General features: G+C 47.7%; 3 protein-coding genes across 5 annotated transcripts; 1 reads left to right on the top strand and 2 right to left on the bottom strand.

Annotated features, from left to right (window-relative positions):
• Positions 1-1,424: 1,424 nt before the first annotated feature.
• On the bottom strand, positions 1,425-9,760 carry LOC311321507 (uncharacterized protein). 2 transcript variants are annotated; one of them, XM_084453498.1, is made up of 9 exons: positions 9,592-9,760; positions 8,693-8,774; positions 8,345-8,473; positions 7,894-7,954; positions 7,597-7,659; positions 7,385-7,430; positions 4,629-4,792; positions 3,871-3,941; positions 1,425-3,691 (listed from the first exon to the last, which is right to left on the bottom strand). In XM_084453498.1, exons 1-9 carry the CDS (start codon positions 9,747-9,749, stop codon positions 2,567-2,569), a joined length of 1,899 nt encoding a protein of 632 aa, XP_084309624.1. In that variant the 5' UTR covers positions 9,750-9,760; the 3' UTR covers positions 1,425-2,566. The 2 variants fall into 2 exon arrangements, with proteins under 2 accessions (XP_084309624.1, XP_084309625.1); XM_084453499.1 differs by lacking the exons at positions 7,894-7,954; positions 8,345-8,473; positions 8,693-8,774; positions 9,592-9,760 and adding an exon at positions 7,859-7,882.
• Positions 9,761-10,600: 840 nt separating this feature from the next.
• arl11 (ADP-ribosylation factor-like 11) lies at positions 10,601-11,904 on the bottom strand (the record flags this gene model as incomplete). Its single annotated transcript, XM_084453786.1, has 2 exons — positions 10,601-10,907; positions 11,678-11,904. The coding sequence occupies 2 exons, from the start codon at positions 11,902-11,904 to the stop codon at positions 10,601-10,603; spliced, it is 534 nt and encodes a 177-aa protein (XP_084309912.1).
• A 1,472-nt stretch (positions 11,905-13,376) lies between these two features.
• LOC311321476 (RCC1 and BTB domain-containing protein 1-like) lies at positions 13,377-23,845 on the top strand (the record flags this gene model as incomplete). 2 transcript variants are annotated; one of them, XM_084453462.1, is made up of 12 exons in its annotated part: positions 13,377-13,464; positions 15,106-15,433; positions 15,758-15,908; positions 16,489-16,655; positions 17,406-17,564; positions 18,048-18,155; positions 18,540-18,682; positions 20,224-20,414; positions 21,150-21,276; positions 22,537-22,688; positions 22,999-23,129; positions 23,705-23,845. In XM_084453462.1, the coding sequence occupies exons 2-12, from the start codon at positions 15,128-15,130 to the stop codon at positions 23,843-23,845; spliced, it is 1,776 nt and encodes a 591-aa protein (XP_084309588.1). In that variant the 5' UTR covers positions 13,377-13,464; positions 15,106-15,127. The 2 variants fall into 2 exon arrangements, with proteins under 2 accessions (XP_084309588.1, XP_084309589.1); XM_084453463.1 differs by lacking the exon at positions 13,377-13,464 and having other exon boundaries at positions 15,028-15,433.

The following is a 23,845-nucleotide window of genomic DNA, read 5'->3' as shown; positions in this document are numbered from 1 at the left end:
GGTCACTGTTGTGTCATAATTAGTTCAAATGTCGAGGGATGTGAATTATTGATGACCAGGGAGGATATTTTGAAATCTGTGGTTTTTATCCACTTTTTAAAAGGACATCTGGTTCAGTTGGAGTCAGGCGCTGGTCCACAGCCCACCACTAGGGGGTGCTGGCCACAGTTCGTTTTCACATTCATTGCCAGTACATTTCGCTTTGAACATCAAAAAACTGTTTGGTGTCTCAGTCAGTAAAAGTATTAGTGCAAAGCTCTAAATAATTCTCTTTTGAATCCAACGGCGTTATGTTGTTTTTGAACTGGGTTGCTAATTTTGATGACGGCTCTGCAATCCATGTCAAACGGAGGGGTTCCGATAACGCCCATTCCTCCCCACTCATATGTACAGTAACGTTCGTACAGTATAAATGGAATTCTTCTACATTCTTCCCCGTTGCCAGGCAACAATTTCAGGGTGACGCTTCGTAGAATTATAATAGGAGAGTCAGTCCTACTTTTCCGTGGCAGTTGAAAATGTTGCTAGTACGAATCATAAATCAGCCTTGTATGATCCAGATACAACACGGGGTGGCGTTATCTGAATCCAGACTTCAGAGCTTGAGGTGTTTAGATGGTTGTCTTATTGCACCCTGTAGGCCTAGAACGCAGCAATCATATAAGCAGCAGTGGTCTGACTCACTGGATGGAGGTTTTGGAGATGAGACTTGTCATTGGGTTTAATACTGCCCAATCAGTGGCGACGGGAGATTCTCCCGCCCAATCAGATTCAATCCAGTCACTCCTTTGAAAGGAACTTGCACTAAACACGTGTGCTGAGCACTTTGAATATCAGAAGAAATCTAGCTAATTTAAACTACAAAGCTCTCTTTCCCGAGTACCATCGATGGTTCTGCATATTTTACTAGCATGGCTGTGCTGTGTCACTCCAGAAAAAGAATATCCAGTTATTTTATTTTAGAGTGCAAACTGGAGACTTTGTGGTGAGTTCTACAGTATTGTGCTAACTAGCTAGTCCCTTAGGAATATCACCTGCTTGTTCTGCTGAGTGTGTGAACTAGGCCAGGTAAGCAGCACCTGGATCCATCCTCAGGGAGGGGAGGGGTGGGGGGGTTATCTATGAGCACAGCATACTGGAGCTGGTGATTAATCATGCCCCCCCCGCCCCAGGACAGATCTGCCTACACTAGAAGGATGGAACCATAGAAAACCCCTTTCTACATCTTCTGCCTGTCCCAAAACCAATGACGGAATAGCACCATCTAGTGGGGGTTGGTGAAATAACACTTTGAGAAACTACAGTGCTCATGATTCCAGATCAAATGTAGGACAACAGGAGAAGCTTTATGCAATCAAATGAGATTCGATATCAAATTAAAGATCCAAATAAAGTGTACAAAGACAATTCCGTGTTGTGTAAAAACAGGTTTTACACATTTATTTGGGCTCCCAGTACACAAATAAAGGATATGTTCATCAACACAGAATCTGCCTCAGGACCTCATAATACACTGAATGAAAATGTCTGGACTGGGCCAACAAGCCAACTGTTTAAACTCAGAACTACAGCCCTATATACAGTCTTAAACAGAGCTCTTTTTCTGGTGGTTAATTAGACATTTACCAATATTGAATAGCGATTGACGACTTACAATCACAAGGCTTCTTGCAATTTTGCCGAGATACCTTAAATGCACTTCACAGCAGATATAACGTAAACTTCATTTATAGCTCTAGAATGGCCCGCAGCTGCAAAGCACGGAGGCTCCGCCCCCCTCCGGCGTCCGGTTGCAGGACGACAGAGGACGCGGAAAACATGGCCGCCGACTAGCAGTGTGGTAGTAGTTGAATCATTATATTATAGACCTACAATTTGTTCCCTCCTCTTGACAGACGTACGGCAGCCCCAGAGAAGGAGGCGTCGACCGTTTAGACATCTCAACCAACCGTACGGCAGCCCCAGAGAAGGAGGCGTCGACCGTTAAGACATCTCAACCAACCGACGGACAACGTTATACATCTCTACGGATACAGGCGAGACACCTAGAGAGAGGAAGATTCTTTCTTTATATCAAAAAAAGTTTCAAGACCTGAGTTTTTTTTATTTTCTCCAAGGAATTAAATGGTAACCTAGAAAAAAAAAAAAAAAGTACACACACAGCGAACTTCCACTGTCGGTAAACCATCATCTCTGCTGCTAGTTCTTCCCTTTTGTGAGTGAATGACATGCACATCGTTTAAAAACATAAGACGGCTTTCATTTTCACATACAGAATTAAAACATTGTTTTTCTTTCTCAATCACAACCCGGCCCCACTGGTGGGTGGGGGGGGGGAACCAGCTCTTTGCGTGTTGCACGTACGTATCTGGCCAACCTCACAGGATACTCAAATAAAACCATGGACACGATCGGATCGGGGGGGGGGGGGGTGCTGAAGTCTGATAACTTAAAAGTAATAAAATCTATTTTTCTCTTTTTTCCCCCTACCCCATTCCTCCTTAAAATCATGAAAACCTAATTCTTTAAACCTATCCTGACACCTCTCCCTCCTCGGAGACCCGCCTCACAGATTCATCCCTTGGGCACTTAGCAGGGAGTCCAGCATGTCGAACGTGTCTTTGTAGTCAGTGTGTTGGCCGTTGGCGGCCATCGCTCCGTTAGTCCCGTCGTGAGTCAGCCTCTCCATCGTCCTCTGCCCTCCGTCCGAGGCGGCGGCTGCGTGGGCGGAGCCTCCCGCGCCCCTGGAGCTCCGGCTGCTCTTGGCCGAGCCGTGGTGGTTGTTGTGGGGGCCGCTGTCGGGGTGGCCCCTCTTCCTGGAGGAAGAGGAGGAGGAGCCCTGTGTGTCGCCGCCGCCGCCGCCGTGGCCCGAGGAGGGGCCTCCCCTTAGGGGCGGGGCCGCCCCGTCCGCCCCCGCCCGCCCGTTCCCGCTGAGGGCGTAGGGGTGGGAGTGGCCGTGCTTGGCGTGGCGGTGGCCGGAATGGTCCTTGTGCTTGTCTTTGCCCGGCTCGGAGGTGCCGGCGCCGTGAGAGCGCTCCGACGAGACCTTGATCCTCATCTTCAGCTCCTCGCTGCTGGCGGCGCCGTTGGCGTCGGTGAAGGACGGAGCGGGGAGGCGGGACTTCTTGTAGCCGGCCTTGTCCCGCCGCTCGCCCGACGACGACGGCTGCTGCTGCTGCGGACGCTTCTTGTGGTGGGGAGGGGGGGGGAGGAGGGCGGGGGATACGTATGACGATGAGGACGACGCGTCGCCGCCTGGCTCCTCCCCCCTGCCGTTGTGCAGGGCCAGGTCGGCGGCGTGCTTCTCGCGGTACTTGTCCAGGCTCATTTTTTGCGGCCGGGCGAAGGGCTGGGCGTTGGCGGCCTGCTGGTGCCTGTCGGCGCCTCCGCCGGCCTTGTGTTCGTGTTTGCCCGGCGTGTACCTCGAGTGGGCGCCCAGCGAGGGGAAGGCGTTGGCGGCGCCGCCCTGGTCGAAGCCGCCGCAGGCCTCCGCCGGGTCCCCGAGGGACTGGTAGGAGCCGTAGGAGGCCGCGCCGCCGGTGCCGTCCAGGGACGCCATCTCCCCGGAGTCGGACATGGAGGCGGGGGGGAAGAAGGAGCCGCCGGGGAGGCCGTCGGCGCCGGACGTTCCCTGGAAGGCACCGTCCCCCGACTGGAAATCCATCTTTGGCTTCTTAGCAGCTTGTGTGGCCTGGGGAGAGGAGGGGTGGAGGGGTTAGAGACACGCGGGGTCAAGATCAGAGGTCAGGTGGCAGGGTGCTCAGGACCTTACTTGGGACCAATGGACAGACAAGACGTATACGTGTGACAGGTAGCTGGCCGGGCCGACGGCGGCACATAGAACGTAGAACCTAGAACCTAGAACCTTACCCTCCAGTTCCGTATCCGTTTCAACCGGCTGGGCGTCTTTTCTAGAATCTGCAGGAACTCGTGGGTCAGCTCTACACACACGGAACACACACACGGAACACACACACACGGAACACACACACAAAATTCTCATTAGGCCTGGGTTTCCTAAGGACACTGATGGAAAAAAACTCGCCCCAAAGGACACTGCTAAGACACAAAACTGGCTGTGTGTGTGTAACGATACACTAATCTCACGATACGATACACGATATTGGGTTGACGATAACAACACGATACGATACACTAAGGGCAGGTGTGAAGCGTTGCAGTAGCGCTGCTGTTCACACCAATAGTGCATTTCTCCACATTTCTACTCCAATACACTTTGTGAATTTAGAGCTTAACTGTTATATCAGGGATAGGCCTAGAGACAAAAGACGTGTTTGTTACCAGTGTTGTGTAGCCAGCGTTCACTGATATACAACAAACATATCACGATATTGTTTTCACCTTGACGATACATATTGTGACGTTTCTGTATCGCGATATATTGTGGCACGATATATTGTTACACCCCTAGTGTGTGTGTGTGTCTCCGGACGTACCATCCAGCAGCTGCAGTGTGTGTGTGTGTGTGTGTGTGTGTGTGTCCGGACGTACCATCCAGCAGCTTCAGTGTGTGTGTGTGTCCGGACGTACCATCCAGCAGCTGCAGTGTGTGTGTGTGTGTGTGTGTGTGTGTATGTGTGTATGTGTGTGTGTGTGTCCGGGCGTACCATCCAGCAGCTGCAGTGTGACGGTGCGGTCCAGGTACTCCCACCAGTGCTTGCCGTCGGTGGAGACAGGGATCTCCCAGTTGGACCACTTGCAGGCCAGGTGGATGCAGACGCAGGCGATGACCGTGGGCTTGTACTGCAGGCAGAAGGTGGTGAGATGCAGGCTGGGAGGAGGGAGAGAAGAACACAACGGAGACGCGCTCTCGTTAGCCGGGAGATCAGAGAACGGGGGATACTTTTTTTTACTTTTGTTTTACAATTTTACAAAAGCTCACACTCCATGCACACCTGACATGGGGCAACTAGAGTCGAAAAATTCAGAGAACATTCACTAACTTCCCATGGGAATTCACAGGAATTCATGGGGATTAATGGGAATTAACTGGAAAACAATGTATTCCTCAATTCCCATAAATTTCCTGTTTATTTCCGTTAGTTCCCATTAATTCCCATAAATGCCTGTTGGGAAGTTTGTGAATATTCATGAAATTTTCAACCCTACAAGCAACACAGGCATACACACACATCGCTCTGGACCAGACCGTCAGTGTGAGGAACGAGGATCTACAACAATGAATTTGGTTCTCTCCGTTACACACACACCCCTTACCTTATCAACTCTGACACTGAAAACATTATGTAAATAACTCTAGATGGCCACTTGGTTCTTTGAACGTACAATGTCTGAACACGTTTAGGCTCTGATCAAGTAGTTTCCTGTTTTGGTCGCCGACATCAATCTGCTATGTTCAAGTCCGTTCACATTCAAATGGGTCCAGAGATAACGGCCTCAAAGCCCTGATCTGTGACGAGGGACACAGCGCTGTGTGGCCGTAGCTACCGTAACAGTGCAGTTGCGCACGGGCAAAATTTATATTCGCCTCACAATCATTTCCATACGAAGGAAAAAGGTGAATAAAACATTCGCTTCTGGTGGTGAAATAAATTCACCTCGTTCCTTCACCTGGAGTTGAATTTTGACACGAATTTCGCCTCAGCAGGCGATGGTCATTCACCTGGCGAATATTAATTACACCCGTGTGACCTTACCTTACACGTTTACTAGACCGGGATGTTTACTAACACAGGAACAGTACTAGACCGGGATGTTTACTAACACAGGACCAGTACTAAACCAGGCTGTGTGGTGCCGTTTCACACATCAGGGCTTTGAATCAGATTTTTGTTATACTTTTTGTCTGGTGCTTTTTAAGGGTGGATGTTTTTTCCATTGGGGTTGAGGGGCAACTTGGGTCATCCCACATTAATAATTCATACAATTATACTGGACTAAATGAAAAGCCCCTTTAGGCTCTGTCCAGACATTGAATATTGCAGCAGGTAAAGACAATAACACAAGACTTAAATATTATTCATCCATGGCAGTGCAAGTGCTGCTTTAAATTCAGCGTAGTAAATAATCTTAAAGGATAAGGACACTGAATTTCATGTTTAGCCCTATTCCTGGATTCCTTGGCATGTATCTGACTAGTACAGGTTAAAATATTTGTTTTGTGCAGTAAAGAGTTCTGTGTCAATAACGTCAGCGTGTGCACCCTGGCTCGTTGCTAGCTATGGGCACACTCGAAAAACTCGGATGAATTTCGCGGAGGTTTACAGCGTGAAGGGATGGCTGTTGTATGTTCGGTGAAATTAGTACTGTTTACAAGTTACTGTTTGGAAATGCAGAGGCGAAAGGACCTATGGTGTTTACAGGACGACTTCAGAGCTTGGTAAGCATAAACGGTGTAATTCCTGAACTTGAAAACCATGTATATCATACTTTTTAGAGTTTTTCGAGTGTGCCCATAGCCAGCAACGAGCCAGGGTACGCGCGCCAACGTTATTGACACAGAACTCTGTACTGCACAAAACAGAAATATTTTAACCTGTACTAGTCAGATACATGCCATGGAAGCCAGGAATAGGGCTAAACATGAAATTCAGTGTCCTTATCCTTTAACTTCAAACTTGAATTCTGTAACAACCTAGCAATTCATAAATAACCAGCCATATCATAAAGCTAGACCATAAAACGGTGTTTCTCAAACATCAGTGTGTATGTTTTGGCATGCATGATCAGTTCTTTTAGAGAAATCAGTTCTCACAACATGCAAATCTTACATTTAGGGGGACTGAGGAGGTAAACAGACAGGTTCCTTGAGTAAATAAGATTGAGAAACATTCATCGGCCGAGACTTGGATATTGGAGAACTAGGTGAGGTAATCACTGCACATGATCCCTTTCCTGCTCTGAGCCTCCGAACTACACTGCAAACGTTGTGCCTTGCCTCCATTTTGAAAGTGAAAGTTCACTATTTTTGGTCTCGTCAAGACGTTTCCAGTGTAGTTCTCGGGGTCCTAAAACTTAAAAGCAAACGATTAAACAAAAATAAATAAACAAGAGAGTATACTTACCAGGACAACCTCTAAGTTTACATCTTTGCAATCTTTAGTGGCAATCTATATTCAGGCTACCAATTGTGTTTTTGTTTTTTTTGTAGACATATGCACTCTGTACCAAGCAAACGTGAGGTATACAGCACCACTACACTTCACATTGTGCATTCAACCCCTATATGCCAACATGGAGCCCTTGTACAATACACCGCACAGCAGCCTGGCAGGTACCACCCTTGTGAGGGGCTTCCCAGAAACCTGGCGCAAAGGGCGTTGGACACAGGGAGGGGGACCCTGCAGGGCAGGAAGCCATAGTGTGCCTTCACAAGTGCAATAAGTGGGGACAGGGTAACAACCTGTTGGTAGCCATGAAATAGGAAGTCTGTGCCAAATCCTTGCTTGCTGTAAAACAAGAGAATGCACACAAAAAAATAAAGATTAGTCGGCCATCTTGCTGTGGTGTTGGTGGTGCTATGACATGATCATCAACCAGATTATGCGCTGTGTGGTGGTTGATACTTTTCATCCCCCCCCCCAAGAAACAGAAGTTAAGAAAAGAAGTCTGTACCTCGCACTAGCTGGGAACATCTCACAACATCTGTGTGAGGATGTTCAATTGTTATTTCAAAACCTGAAAAGATTGATTAGACATGAAAAGACATGTATGCAGCAAATGTCACATTAAAAATAAACATCCAAGACCAACGCATTACTAATACAAAAAAAAACACTCATGGGGTATACGTATCTGTACCCCCCCCCCCATGTAAAAGCAGAACTACACAAACACAGAGCAGCACAGCAACTGGCACCAGTCGTGTAGCACTTACCTAGTGTTTGTAGTACTATCGTTTCTAGAACTTACCTAGTGTTTGTAGTACTATCGTTTCTAGAAACACCAGCTCTTGCGCTTGCTGATGGTATGCCTGAAGTTCAATACATGATATAGACCATTGGTAATTTGTCTCAACACCTCTGATCAAAATTTTGATTCAGGGACTTTTTTGTGTGAATTACTGGGGGACCCAGAATTGTGATCGTTGACGTAGTCTTACAAATTTCCACAAAGATACACCAGTTAGAAGGAAAGATTTGAGACTTGAATTGAGGCGGTGATTGGGCAAAAATCACAGTCAATGTCTCCTTTGTCTCTATCGATGAGGAACGGATGCCAAGTCTACGTTGGCAATACAGTGGTCTCATGCTGTGCCTTAAAACGCTGCTATGTATAGCGTGAGGTAAGGTGACCAGACATTAACAGTTACACTTAACTGACACCAGAAGAACCACAGTTTCCTCCCACGAATCTCACTTACGTTACTCTTTGTATCTAGAGGGGGATCTTGAGGGTTGACACAGGCGTGTGCCACTTTAATAACATGTTCAAGCTTCCTTGGCTGTTCCTCCACCTTCGCAGCCAAGAACAATGTGGTTTGAGACATTACCTGTAGTGAGAACAGATCCAGTTAGCTGCCTAGGCCATTTAACACCCAAATAATGCTGTGCTGAATATGATACTAGCTACAGTAAGTTGAATATGATGCAAGCTACAGTAAGCTGAATATGATGCTAGCTACAGTAAGCTGAATAGGATACTAGCTACAGTAAGTACAGTAAGTACAGTAAGTGGGGGTCATACAAAGAGGCCATGTGCCATCACTTACATTTCTGTGAAACGTGGCGAAGGAGTGAATCATATAAAATCTGTGCATGTAAACAATTGCTGTATTTATAACGAGTTGAGAGCTGTGGACTCGGGTTAAGGAACACAATAACAACACATGACAGACATTGTAGCTTAGCTAGCTTCACGCATTGATAAAAATGTTAATAAAAAAAACTAGCTAGGCTACATTTAGCTGGCTAACAGACTGGCTAGTCACTGCAAATAAACAGCTCATATTGACGATATCTTATATTTAGCTCATTATTATCCCAATGATTGTGTTGAACTAAAGCAAAGTGGTGAGCAATACTAGGTCTGTCTGGTGGTTTTCTTGGTGCCACATCTTAGGAAACGCGTGCTGATGAAAGACAACAGACTGAGTCTCTCTTACCGTGAGTGAGCTGGAGCTAGCCACTTAGCACTAGCTACCTATATTTACTATATACTTAGTATAGTTACTATTATTAACTCTTGGGAAAGCTAGGCAAACTAGCAGCCAGTCGAAAACATACCTTATAACCAAATAAAACGCTTGGATCTGGTAATAGCTAGGTTATTAGGCAGGATTTTGCAGATTGAAAATGTGCTGCTAGCTAACTTCGGCTACAACCAGACAAGGCCACAGCTCTAGCTAGCTGGGGCTCAGTCTATTTGCTGAAATTGATTATTCCTTAGCTTACACTAGTTTGTTCTAGGGGTCTTAATGTGATCATACTAATGATCCTAACCTCTTTGACATAACCCTTAGCTGTGTTTATAGTTTATACAAGTCAAAAGACGGCAAATTAAAAATACATGTATGTATTTTCCATGGCCTATAGCTAACGTTGTTCCAGGAAATAGTCGGAGCCCAATTCCCTGGGCTGAATCGCTGGTCTAGAGAATCAGAAAGGATACACGTTGAGTCTCTGGCCCATGTCTTGGATCAAGTTGGCGGCTTGCTGTCGGTAAGAGAGTTCTCTGTCCGATTCCACCCCGGAACGCCGGGATGGCGTGTCTTCAAGTTGCTCCCGGGAAAAGAGCCATTTCGAAGAGGGTCCCCGGTGCGCCGCCATTACGCTCCAACATCCAGCAGCCCCGACGTCGTCCGCGCATGCGCAACTCGAGGATATAGAACGCACGCCCTCTGACCTCTGCCTGCCTACACTGACTCAGAAGCCCTCTGACCTCTGCCTGGCTACACTGACTCAGAAGCCCTCTGACCTCTGCCTGGCTACACTGACTCAGAAGCCCTCTGACCTCTGCCTGGCTACACTGACTCAGAAGCCCTCTGACCTCTGCCTCTGGCTACACTGACTCAGAAGCCCTCTGACCTCTACCTGCCTACACTGACTCTGAATATTTCTATGCTGTCTGCGAAAGGTTACACCATGGAGGTATCGTGTAGGGTTACACTCACAACCGATAGGCTACTTGCCTGCAATGCTTGGAATACTCTTACTTTTTCTTCGACGACAAACTCTAGCAATTATGACAAAATAGGACCCTTGCTTTGTTTGGGCTTGTTAAAAAGAACTGAGAGGTTGTAGCTCACCTCACACACCCTCCTGGGTTGGAGTCATCCATTCCAAGGTCAACAATGTCAAAAGCACTCAATCTAATGGGAATCAATGGCATGTGAATGGACCAATTTGTCTCATTGTTTTATCTACAGTAACTACTTTCTATCAGTGCAATAGTGTATATTTATTCACACATTTAGGCCTATTATTATATATAAATGTATTATAATAGTACTGTGGCACATTTAAACCAGTCTGTATGCAGCAATTTATTTTGTGGGTCAGCCAAACCACACTTCACCACCCATGTTCCAGGATTTTTCTGCGTGGGGGCAGACAAAAGCCGTAGCTACGTAAATTTTGTTGCAAATAACGTGGACCAAGCCCCATCGGAGCTGTGGCTCTCAGCTCTTCCTGATGAGTTTGGCCACGGAGAAGAAGGCTTGCTGCAGCCCTACGGCCTGCAGGGCACTGCACGCCTGGATCTCCCACAGTCTGTCCTCGTAGCTGGGCAGCTCCAGCAGGTTGGACACCTCCCGGATGCTCATGGAGTTGGGCAGGTCCTTCTTGTTGGCGAGTACCATGAGGGGAATGCCCTTCACGTTCTCATCGGCCAGAATCTTCTTCAGGGCCTTTCTTGCCTCCACCATCCGGGCTCGGTCGCTGCTGTCCACCACGAACACCATAGCCTTACAGCCCTCTAGGTAGTACCTGTAATAGGAATCATAATAAGGTTAGCAGGTAGGCTACTGTAGTGGTGATGGTATAGTTGGCAGCTAGCAATAAGGATGATGTTCCTTGGTGTGTTCTATGGAGCTTTGTAGGAAAAACGTACCTTTTGCAAGGCTATGATGTATATGTAGGGCTTGGCATTGCCATGAGATCACCAGCGTGAAGGGATGTCTGTGTCTACTGTGAATTGACTCTGAGAACAGTCTGATAACATTCAAAATTCAGTGTTCTTCGCAACTCCAGCAAGGACTTAGGTTAATGAGTTGAAACGGATGTGTCAGTGCCAGGGGAAAGTCATTAGCTCAATTAAAATTTAGCAGGCATTCTTCAGAAGACACAAGGCTATACTATTACAACTGTGAATAACGTACGTGGCACAGTCCACCCACGCATAAAAGTAATCAAACCGGCTCTGGTACTTTTCAGGAGTGCCTGTCTATAAATGGACTGCACTTATATAGTGCTTTTCCACCTTAGCGGCACTCAAAGCGCTTTACAATGGCCTCATTCACCCATTCACGCACCAATGGTGGTAGCTGCCATGCAAGGTGCTAACCTGCTCATTGGGAGCAATTTGGCGTTAGGTGTCTTGCTCAAGGACACTTCGACATGTGTACAGTCGGAGCTGGGATTCGAACCACTGACCCTTCGATCATTGGACGACCCGCTCTATCAACTGAGCTACAGCCACCCCTGTCTGTCCCCCAATCTAGCTGCCTGCGTGGGCCAGAGAAAACGGAGCCAGTTACCTCCAGTTGGGCCTCATCTTGCTCTGGCCCCCCACATCCCACACAGTGAGGGCCGTGTTCTTGTCCAGATCCAGAGTCCCCACGTTGAAGCCCACGGTGGGAGACGTGTCCATGAATAGTCCCGTCTGGAGCCTGGAGAGGAGGGTGGACTTCCCAGACAAGTCCAGGCCCATCAGAACCACCTGAGGAGGCTTGATGTTGTTCTTCCTGGACAGGTATTGCCCCATGACGCCCCCCACCCCCCTCCCCTCCTGCTCCGCTCCTGGCTTGCTAATTCAAATTCCTGGGGTGTAAAACGAAAATCGGGTTGTTTCTCGACGCAATCTCTCTCCTTCCGAACAATAGTTATGTCGGTCTTTGTAAGCACTGTGTCATTGCGAGAGCAGACCTGCTACAAGTATGTGTGCTCTCTCTCTCTCTCTCTCTCTCTCTCTCTCTCTCTCTCTCTCTCTCTCTCTCTCTCTCTCTCTCTCTCTCTCTCTCTCTCTCTCTCTCTCTCTCTCTCTCTCTCTCTCTCTCTCTCTCTCTCTCTCTCAAAGCAGTTACTTTTAAAAGCTTGTGTTTCTGGTCACATGATAGAACACGTTCTTCCACATTCTTATGTAGGCAGACTCTATTTAAGGATGTGAGTTTTTTCCTTCCTTCCTTCTGTCACAGCTCTGACATGTTAAGAAGATAGTTGGGTAGAAACTTGAAGCCACTTCACCTCAGGAAGAGGAGGAGAGGGGAAAGATGTGCAGACATTTTAAGTTAATTCAATCAAAACATAGCAGGCATACCCATTGGTTGAGCTTTATCTATAAAACTCCTTGAGTTAGCCCCTACTTACTTGTGTACATATCTTATCAGGAACCAGGGCCATTATAGCCTGTGTTCGCAAGATGTTCTGCAGACGACGGTTCCTTCCAGAAAGACTTAAAATGGCCAAAACCAACCTCATATGATACCTTTGTTCTGGAAGCTGGGATCAAACCAGTGACCATGAGATCCCCAGCCGGCCATTTTAGGCCCTACCTCCTGAGCTTCATGCCTACCCTCTCCTCTTCAAAGGCCCGTTAACAGCTCTGTCAGCTCTCTTGGTTTTGCAGTTAGTGAGCCAGGTTTGGAAGCAAGAGGTTGTTGTTCTCTACTCCCCGTTTGCTACAGTAGCCTATATACTGCACATTACATACACAAAGCTTTTCTAAATAAGTAGGTCTTAAGACCAGTCTTATAATAACCCAGAGTAGCCTATATGACTATAATGACTTGCTTTTTGTTTTAATGCTTTTAATTTGTCCTGCCTTTTGTTTTAAATGTCTATAATGTCTTGCTTTTTGTTTTAATGCTTTTAATGTCTCATGTAAAGCACCTTGAATTGCCCTGTGGCTGAAATGTGCTATATAAATAAACTTGCCTTGCCTTGCCTATATGAACTTCTGGACATATTGTTGTCATGTATGTGTAATGCTCTTTTAAAGATGTTGGAAGTTGGAACCCTATCTACTATCTAGGCGTAACCTTTTCCCCATGTCATCTCATGATACACCACCAGGCTGCGACCTCTCACAGTTTTATCGTTTGATGATCGTGCACCCGCACGGCGCGCCTAGCCCCGCGAGACCACACCGATCTCGCGAGTTCACATTCGGTACGGCGCGCGACCGCAAAAAATGCTTCTTTTTTTTTTCGCGATGACGTCATTGTGTTTCCACGGAGGAAGGAGGAGGATGTAGGAGAACAACAACAACAAAAACTCCAACATTTTCTTATCGACAAAAGCGCTCCCGTGACACAGGGTCATTCTGGTAATTTAATTTAAACTCTCGCAAACCAGGTTCCCGTGATGAAGTATTGCAGTTCAGTGTGTTTTTCTTGTCTCCCCCAGTTTAGCGCTTGATGATCTGATGGAGCAATGCTCAGGTAGCTCACTAAGGGTGCATTCGTTTGTGGTCGTAGGTGGCAAAATACCGACCTCCGACCTGTGTGCATTCGAGCTATATACCATTATATCACAGTTACCTAGTTATATCTATATACCATATATCACAGTTACCTAGTTATATCTATATACCATTATATCACAGTTACCTAGTTATATCTATATACCATTATATCACAGTTACCTAGTTATATCTATATACCATTATATCACAGTTACCTAGTTATATCTATATACCATTATATCACAGTTACCTAGTTATATCTATATACCATTATATCACAGTTACCTAGTTATATCTATATACCATTATATCACAGTTACCTAGTTATATCTATATACCATTATATCAGTTACCTAGTTATATCTATATACCATTATATCACAGTTACCTAGTTATATCTATATACCATTATATCAGTTACCTAGTTATATCTATATACCATTATATCACAGTTACCTAGTTATATCTATATACCATTATATCACAGTTACCTAGTTATATCTATATACCATTATATCACAGTTATCTAGTTATATCTATATACCATTATATCAGTTACCTAGTTATATCTATATACCATTATATCACAGTTACCTAGTTATATCTATATACCATTATATCAGTTACCTAGTTATATCTATATACCATTATATCACAGTTACCTAGTTATATCTATATACCATTATATCACAGTTACCTAGTTATATCTATATACCATTATATCACAGTTACCTAGTTATATCTATATACCATTATATCACAGTTACCTAGTTATATCTAGTGCATTCGAGCAACTGGGGGCTGAGAAACATCCGAATTTGCGACGAGGAAGAGCGAGTTCATGCGGTGTTTTATTTAATCATTCCTAGTAGCAAGTCGCAATTTGCCACCTCCCAGTTATAAACGAACGCACCCTAACTAAGCTACGGATAGACAGTGGGCTAATCCAGAAACTGTAGCTAGCTAGCTTGTCCCGTCAGTGATAGCTTGCTGACTCTGCAGAGCTCCTTTACACATCGGTGTAGCTAATTTAGATAAACCAGCTAGTTGCTATTTTGCTTAACGTTAGACTAGCCAGCGGTTTTGTTGTGTAATCTACTCTGTATGAATACATTAGATTAGCTTGCTTTGGCAGGCAATAACATAGGGGCTGGAGTCCTAGATGCAATTGAACGTTAGCTTGCTAGACTAGGCTGGCAAGCCACAGAGGGCTTTAGCTAGCCCGAGTCCTTAGTGAGAGGTAATTAGGCTAACTCATTATAGCTTTGTCAGACAATTTTCAGATTTCATCTGCATATGTTTGTGGTATGAGAGAGAGACTGCAGGTTTTGTAACTATTATAACTTGGCTACATGTACAGTCCTGTCACCCACGCGGATGATGCTGGGATATATATAACATGGTCAACGGTATACTGTAGTACTGTATACTATACGGTATACTATATTACGTAGGTAGCAAACTTGTTCTTTCTTTTTTTTGTGTGATATCGTCACTGAGAAGCCCTCTCCATGGTTGTCTCGCCATGTCCAGCAGTGTGAGTGGAGCTAGTGGTGGTGTTCACCTCTCTGGCCCTGCTGCCCCTCCTAGCCCCCCTCCCCCCGCTCCTGCCCCCGGCCCTGCTTCCGCCCCGACCTCCAGCCCCGCTCCCGCCCCGCCCCCCAGCCCTAGACGGGCGGCCAGGCGGCGAGTGAGGTACCCAGCCATGGTGGACGTCAGCAAGTGGCCCATCTTCACCCTCCTGGACCCCCAGGACATCGCCTCCATCCGGCAGGCCTGCGTGTTCGGAACCTCCGCCAACGAGGCCATTTACATCTCCAACGACGACGAGGTGAGACCGCCGGGATACATGGGGGCCCTGGTCTCTCCACACCCCTTGTTTCCTTAAAGCAACAACCAGGAGTTTTTGACTGGTTACAAAACACTCTCATTTTAATACTGATTAAAATACCGATAGCCTGCTTGTGTCTGGATCTTACCTGGTTCACAGAGAAATGACATCGGCATGGAGGGAGACAAGTCTGTCGCTTTGGCCAGGACACACATTTAACATCACTACACCCCCCCCCACCCCAACATGGGTTTGTTTGTTCGTTTGTGTGGGCACGCTTTGAGCCCTGTTCTTGACCTCCGACCCCTGTGCCTTATTGTGCAGGTGTTTGTGTTCGGGCTGAACTGCAGTAACTGTCTGGGGACGGGGGACAGCCTGAGCACCATCGTACCCAAGAAGGTGGACTTCCTGCGGGGGAAGAAGGTGGCCAGCCTGAGCTACGGCAGCGGGCCGCACGTCTTACTCGCCACTGAAGGTACAACGAATCAGATCACATCAAACTTTATTCGTACGGCGCATTTCATACGCGCTGCCGCGGGGCCCACTGGTTGCTCCGTCGCTCCGTGGCGCCCTGCGGTCGGTCTTCTCTGTCCTGGCCCCGCAGTGGTCGAACGAACTGCCCACTGACTTCAGGACAGCAAAGTCCAAAACCACAGGTCCAAAACTCACCTCTTCAAGAAGTACTACCAGGATCCTCCCGCTTAAGCACCTATTATATTTTTAGTTTGCTATTCTTGCACTTTGGCTTCAGCACTAGATTCTACTTTTAGTCACTTGTTTAGAAAGGAGATGCACTTGTGAGTTCTGGCGAGTAGTAGTACACTGACTTCCTACGTCCAATGCAATTATTGTAATTGCTTTGGATAAAAGCCTCAGCTAAATGACGGTAATATAATTTGCACACACACACTCTTGCCCAGGTCTCCGCCATCAACTTGGTTCGTTGCCGCCATGTGGACGTTTGCCACCTACAGTCGGCTCGTGTTTTATATTGCCTAGGGGTGTTGCTGTTTGTGTTTATGTTTGCTCATGTTGTTGTTGTTTACGTCTCGCAGACGGAGACCTGTTTGCCTGGGGGCACAACGGGTACAGTCAGCTGGGCAACGGCACCACCAACCAGGGCGTGTCGCCCATCCTGGTGTCCGCCAACCTGCAGAACAAGAGGGTGAAGGAGGTGGCCTGCGGGTCGCACCACTCCCTGGTCCTGACCCACGAAGGGGAGGTACGGTTCAGACAAAGAAAGAAATAAAACACGATAGGAAAAAAAAAGGCTTCTCTCTCCACTTTTGTCACGGGGTGAGACGGTGAGAACAGCCGACTCTGAGGAGGCGGCGTTGTCCGTCTGCGCCGCGGACCTGTGGTGGCGTAGCGTACTGTAATAGGCTGTAATATCTGGGTTGTTGTGGTATCAGCCAGAACCGACTGTTCTACGGCCTATCTTCCTCCTCACACACGTATTCCTTTCATAATTCCCTTAGATCCGCTCTCCGTCTTTGTGGGATGGTATTGGCAGCCTGTCCATCAGCCCAGAGAATCACCCCCCACCTTGCTCACCCCCACTCCCCAGGGCTGGCTGTGTCTGCAGGACCTAATCAGCTTATTATTTTTAATAAGATGACAAGTCCTGCAGACGTATCAACAGAAGGGCATTAGCTCTGACTCAGTTCGCTCACTCAGACAGTGCACAGCCTGCCTTCCAGTCAACCAACCAACCAACCAGTCAGTCAGTCAGTCAGTCAGTCAGCCAGTCAGCCAGTTAGCCAGTCAGTCGTCAGTCAGTCAGTCAGTCAGTCAGTCAGTCAGTCAGTCAGTCAGTCAGTCAGTCAGTCTGTCAGTCTGTCGGTCAGTCAGTCTAGTACATTATTTGGCCATCATTGAACTGATGGTGTCAATTATGTGTGTATGCTATACTGTCTAGTTTTGTTTTGACACTGACTGTGTGTGTGTGTGTGTGTGTGTGTGTGTCCTCCAGGTGTATGCCTGGGGCTACAACAACTGCGGCCAGGTGGGCTCCGGCTCCACGGCCAACCAGCCCAGCCCACGCAGGGTGTCCAGCTGCCTGCAGAGCAAGGTGGTGGTGGGCATCACCTGTGGGCAGACCTCCTCCATGGCTCTGGTGGACAACGGAGAGGTGCGGGGGAGGGGAATCTTGGGTCCCGAATCACCAGTCCTCCCGAGCCCCTTTAGAGGACCCAATATCCCAAACAGATTTGTAACACCCCAACCCTGGATATCTTCAAAATTAGCCCTCAAAACCCACCTGTTCACCAAGGCCTTCGGCCTGTAGTTAGTTAGTTGTTATTTATTGATATTTATTTAGCTGCTTAGTTAGTTAGTTAGCTAGTTAGCTAGCTAGTTAATTAGATAGTTTAGTCAGTTAGTCAGTTAGTCAGTTAGTCAGTTAGTTAGTTAATTGGTTAGTCAGTTAGTCAGTCAGTTACTTACTTAGTTACAGTAGTTAATAGGTTTATGTGCACCTTTTTGTTCTGGTCTGTCTTTGCGTCCTTGGGTGTTTAAAAAGGTGCTATTTAAATGTAATCTATTATTATTATTATTATTGTTACTCACCAAAACAGGATGTGATGTAATAATGTCGAGGCGTGTCCCTCCACAGGTGTTCGGCTGGGGTTACAACGGCAACGGACAGCTGGGAGTCGGCAACAACGGCAACCAGCTGACGCCCTGTCGCCTAGCAGGCCTGCAGGGCCTCTGTGTGCTACAGGTGAGGACGGGGTGGAGGCTAATGACCTTTGACCCTTGACCCTGCGTGTCTCAGGGTGCACAGCCCATCGCCGGGCTCCCTAACACGCTAGCTGTGTTCGAAACCACTCTTTCATTCTCTCACTCACCACTCACTATTCCCAAAGAAGGGTAGTGAACGAGAAATTGTAGGGTACATCCTGTAGATTGTGGGTATTTTCCACAATGGTCTATATAGAGAATCAAACTTCAACCGTTGAGACATTCGGACACTCGAAGAAAATGGCGAGCCCACTCCACAGTCCACTATTTCTGTAATGGGGGAAGGGTTTCGAACATGGCTCGTGTCCCTAACGCCCCCCCCCCCCGGTGTCCCTCCCTAACCTCCCGTGTCCCTAACTTCCAGATAGCGTCTGGCTATGCTCACTCGCTGGCACTAACAGACGAGGGCTTGCTCTACGCCTGGGGGGCCAACACCTACGGCCAGCTGGGCACCGGCAACAAGAGCAACCAGCTCAGCCCAGTCCAGGTCATGGCTGAGAAGGAGAGGTGAGAGGGTGTGTGTGTGCGTGTGTGTGTGTTGTGTGTGTGTGTGTGTGCGTGTGCGTTCATGGCTGAGAAGGAGAGGTGAGAGGGTGTGTGTGTGTGTGTTATGTGTGTGTGTGTTTACGTTCATGGCTGAGAAGGAGAGGTGAGAGGGTGCGTGTGTGTGTGTGTGCGTGCGTGCGTGCACACGCGTGTGTGTGTGTACGTTCATGGCTGAGAAGGAGAGGTGAGAAGGTGTGTGTGTGGAGTATGTAGGGGTGGGTCGTATGCCCACCTCCCTTGTTCTCTGTAAAGCGCATTGTGTTGCCTCTGGGTATGAAATGCGCTATACAAATAAAGCTTTGATTGATTGATTGATTGATTGTGTGTGCGCGCGCGTGTGTGTGTGTGTGTGTGTGTGTGTGTGTGTGTGTGTGTTCAAATCCCACATTGGCCTCTGGAGCACACAGATGGTTTGAATGCTGCTCTAACCCCCTCCATCCTCTCACCAGATCTAGACCAGTCTCTATTCATAGATGACATAGTTCCTGTGACAATGGAGAACAGAATGGGAGGAGAGAGAGAGAGAGAAAGAGAGAGAGAGAGACAGAGAGAGAGAGAGGCGCAGGCTGATTGTCCCATGCCTGCATGGGTGGGCAGGGATATGACTGTCTCTAAAGCTACAGATTACCCAGGTTCATTTTTCACAAAACTCTCTTTCTCTACCCCTCATCCCATTCTGTTGTATGCGATGGCCATCAATCACATTATTGGCCGCTGAAGTAAAAAAAAATAAAAATCAAAGGTTGTTTTTTCAATTCTCGGGGGATATAAATAAAACTGCTGTTGAATCTGATTTCACTGATAAAGCCCTGACTCAAAACCTCCTCAGTAGGGATTTGTCTGTATGACGCCATCATTGGGTTGTCTCTGTGACGCCATCGTGTCCTGGATGGCGGTTTCCTCCGCTGTCCACCGGGGATTATGGGGAAACAAAGAGAGACTTCCTGTCTCCTGCCGCGCGTCCACCTTTTATGTCTGTCAGGGGTACGTCCTCCTCTCCTCCAGTCCTGCCGACCCTGGAAACGACTAGCGTCCGAGCAGGGTGGGTGTTTTTCGACCGATGGGAAGGGCGGGGACGCGCCCCTGGAGCAGGGGCTTGTAGGCGGGGCTCGGGACTCGTGTGTTTGTTCAAGTACACATGACGCTAGTGTGGCGCAGGGACAGCTCAGTGGCCTTGTGGTGTAGAGTGTCCGCCCTGAGATTGGGAGGTTGCGGGTTCAATCCCCGTGTCGTGTCATACCAAAGACTACAAGATTTCCACTCGGCATCAAGGGTGGTATTGGGGGTATGTCCCTCCGACATACTGGTGCAGACTACAAATAGCGTGTGTGTGAGTGTGTGTGAGTGTGTGTGCGTGTGTGTGAGTGTGCGTGCGAGTGTGAGAGTGTAAGTGTGTGTGCGTGTGCATGTGTGTGTGTGCGTGAGCGTGTGTGAGTGTGTGTGTGTGTGTGTGAGTTTGTGAGTGTCCGAGTGTCCCTAACGCCTCTCTCCCTCCCCGGCAGGATCGTGGAGATCGCGGCGTGTCACTCCACGCACACGTCAGCGGCCAAGACCCAGAGCGGCCAGGTGTACATGTGGGGTCAGTGCCGGGGTCAGTCCGTCGTCCTGCCCCACCTCACACACTTCGCCACCACCGACGACATCTTCGCCTGCTTCGCCACGCCCGCCGTCATGTGGCGGCTCCTCTCCACGGGTAAGCCCCGCCCCCTCGGCGCGGGCGCTCAGGGCTGTTCACTCTCCCTGGGCACTGGACCGTCGTTAGGCTGAGAGTGAGGGAGAGAGAGACGGTGGGGGGGGTAGAGAGAGAGGTGTTGGAGGAGGATGCACAGGTTATGGAGCGGTGAGGTATTATTGTTCCAGACCAATCTCGTCAGATCTGCGTTCAAATTACACGGGTTGACAAACCAGTCAGGGTTCTCCTGCAGGAAGCAGCACCACGACCCCCCCTCCCCCCCCCCTCCCCCTCCCCCCCCCAGTGGCGTAACGTAGTTACGATGGGCCCCAGTTTACGCTAGCTACTAGTTATGAATACACACACACCATTAGGCATATGTAAATGTATATATTTTACTGACGATATGTTGGATTTTACAGTCGAATTAGTTCTATTAGAATTAGTTATTAGTTAAGTAGAGATTGATGGAGAAAGCTATCAGAACCACCGATAGCGCTCTGACACGTGGGAACAAACAGACAAAACCAAATCAACAACAACAACGACAAAATCAAATCAACAACAACGACAAAATCAAATCAACGACAAAATCAAATCAACAAGTCGACTAATCAACCAACTGTAGCTGGAATCTCTACGGGCCCTGTCCTTCCACGGGCCCCAGTGCGACCACACTGCCTGCACTGTCTATATCTGCCCCCCTGCCCCCCCAGCTAAGGCCTTACCCCCCCCCACCTGTGTGTTCTGCCCCAGAGCACGACGACTTCCTGACCGTGGCCCAGTCCCTCAGGAAGGAGTTCGACAGCGCCGAGACGGCCGACCTCAAGTTCAGCGTCGACGGCAAATACATCCACGTCCACAAGGCCGTGCTCAAGATCAGGTGATCCAATCAGGACGAGGCGTTTTTTTTCGGGGGGGGGGGGGGGGGGGGGAATCGCGATTATTTTCTAAAGCGCCGCCGTCCTCCTGTGTTGTCTGTCCCTCGTCTCGCCTCCTCATCCGTGTCCGTACCGATCTCAACAGAGGGGATGAGTGCACCTAACGCCGGGCTCACGCTACAGGATGTTTGGGACGATTTCTCCCCGATTCACCCCTCTCGACAATCAGAGAAGAAATCTGGTCTGGGACCTGGGTCGGTACCGATGTTCGGCCCAGATGATCTTGTAATGATCTTATACGTCCTGATCGGCTCGCAGAACCATCGGGGCGGCCACGATAATATCAAACATGTTTGATATATAGATTATTATGTCACTACTTTACAAGCGAGATGGCGAGACCAGTGGTTCATTGCTCCCTCGGGCACGATAAGATCCCGTAGTGTGTGATGAGCCGTTATTTTCAAATCTTGCCGTGTGCGCTTGTTTGAGATTAGAGAGAACATCTGTTAAAATTCTCCTTATGTGTGTGATACAACCCGATTTCGAAATAGGCTAGGTTTTTAAAAATCCTGTAGTGTGAGCCTGGCATTAGTTTAGGTTCTAGTCCCTCTGAGTGTTTATCAGAACAGATGATGGGTACAGCTATCAGAATGCTTCGCTAGACAATATTCATCTTTCTTGTCAAGCACATTCGATTACAATCTTTGTAGGAAGTGTGCCATTCATAAATCAAGTCTGATTTATTGGTTGATTGATCAAATAAAATCAAACTTTATTTGTATAGCACATTTCATACACAGAGGCAACACAGTGCGCTTTACAGAGAGCAATGGGGGGGCATAGGTCCCACCCCTACATTTTCCAGAGGGAAGCAAAAAAAACTGTTTCACCCGGGGGCCAGAAAAGTGAGCTGTAAAAATTCTTCCCTGACCTCTCAACGAGACGATCGAGCGAGCTCCTGGGAAATGTTTGTCTATTGGCTAAGAACATTTACAGAGCAGTAAACATGGGCTAAATGCTTCATAAGAGAGACATGACTATCAGTAGAGTATTCATATAGTTACAAAGATGTCGCCTACATAGTAGGCCATTATGTGTTGGCTATCGCTGTAGTCTATAACATCATGTTTAAGTGAATCATGTAATTAAAGATTGATAGTTTAATTGATTGATTGGTTAATTGTATGATTTGTTAATTGTTTGATTGGTTAATTGTTTGATTTGTTAATTGGTTAATTGACTGTATTTAAATTGGTCAGGTGCGAACACTTCCGCTCCATGTTCCAGTCCCACTGGACGGAGGACCTGCAGGAGGTGATCGAGATCGACCAGTTCTCCTACCCCGTCTACCGCTCCTTCCTCCAGTTCCTCTACACCGACGACGTGGACCTGCCTCCGGAGGACGCTATTGGTCAGTCACACACACGCACACATGCTCAACCCTGCCTCCGGAGGACGCTATTGGTCAGTCACACACACGCACACATGCTCAACCCTGCCTCCGGAGGACGCTATTGGTCAATCACACACACGCGCCCACACACACACACACATACAAAACCTTGCCTCCAGAGGACGCTATCGGTTAGCACTACCATACACTCCCACACGCACACTCTGACACATGCATAGTCACACACACACACACACACACACACACACACACACACACACACACAAAACCCTTAGCAATGATTCAAGTGTGTGTGTGTGTGTTGCAGGCCTGTTGGACTTGGCCACGTCGTATTGTGAGAACCGTCTGAAGAGGCTGTGTCAGCACATCATCAAGAGAGGCATCACTGTGGACAACGCCTTCTCACTGCTGTCTGCCGCCGTCCGCTACGACGCTGAGGTGACGCACACACACACGCACACACACACACACACACACACACACACACACACACACTCTCAAAGCCACCCACATACTTATACACACAGATAATACACACAACTGACAGACATGGTCATGAGAATAGACAGACCTTCATGAAACGCTTCACGTTACGGTTACCTAAAACTAATGCTTTAAGGAACTCAGTAATGTATTGAACAAACTACCACTGCATTAAACTCAGATTGCCAGTATGATCAGCTTTGAAAAGAAATTAAGAACAGTGATCACTCGGAAGAAAATAATTTAGAAGAGCAGCTAGCTAGCTAGCTTATTTACTTTGTGTTATCATTAGTATATTATGAATGTACATAATGTATTGAATGTTTTATTCTGTATTTTTGTGTGGACCCCAGGAAGAATAGTTGAAATTAATTTCTGATTTCTGAAATTAATTAATTAATTTCTGAAATTAATTAATTAATTTTTAAACCTTTGTTAAGGGGGAACCTTTCTTTGACCCCCCTCACACCACCCATGGAACCTGTTGTGCTACTGTAGTAGTTTGACCTCTTGACCTCTTGACCTGTCAGGACCTGGAGGAGTTCTGCTTCAAGTTCTGCGTCAACCACCTGACCCAAGTGACCCAGACCGCCGCCTTCTGGCAGATCGACGGCAACATGCTGAAGGAGTTCATCTGCCGGGCCAGCCGGTGCGGTGCCTTCAAGAACTGA

Source organism: Borostomias antarcticus (assembly GCF_949987555.1).
Source record: "Borostomias antarcticus genome assembly, chromosome: 19".
Lineage (NCBI taxonomy): Eukaryota > Metazoa > Chordata > Actinopteri > Stomiiformes > Stomiidae > Borostomias > Borostomias antarcticus.
This window is presented reverse-complemented; position numbering and strand designations above follow the sequence as displayed.

Coding starts and splice junctions, on each gene's coding strand:
- LOC311321507 (XM_084453498.1), bottom strand. CDS start 9,749: ATGGCGGCGCACCGGGGACCCTCTTCGAAATGGCTCTTTTCCCGGGAG. Junction 8,775..9,591: donor ATGGGCCAGAGACTCAACGT/GTATCCTTTCTG, acceptor CCGAGTCCACAG/CTCTCAACTCGTTATAAATA. Junction 4,793..7,384: donor TATTTCATGGCTACCAACAG/GTTGTTACCCTG, acceptor CCCTCCTCCCAG/CCTGCATCTCACCACCTTCT.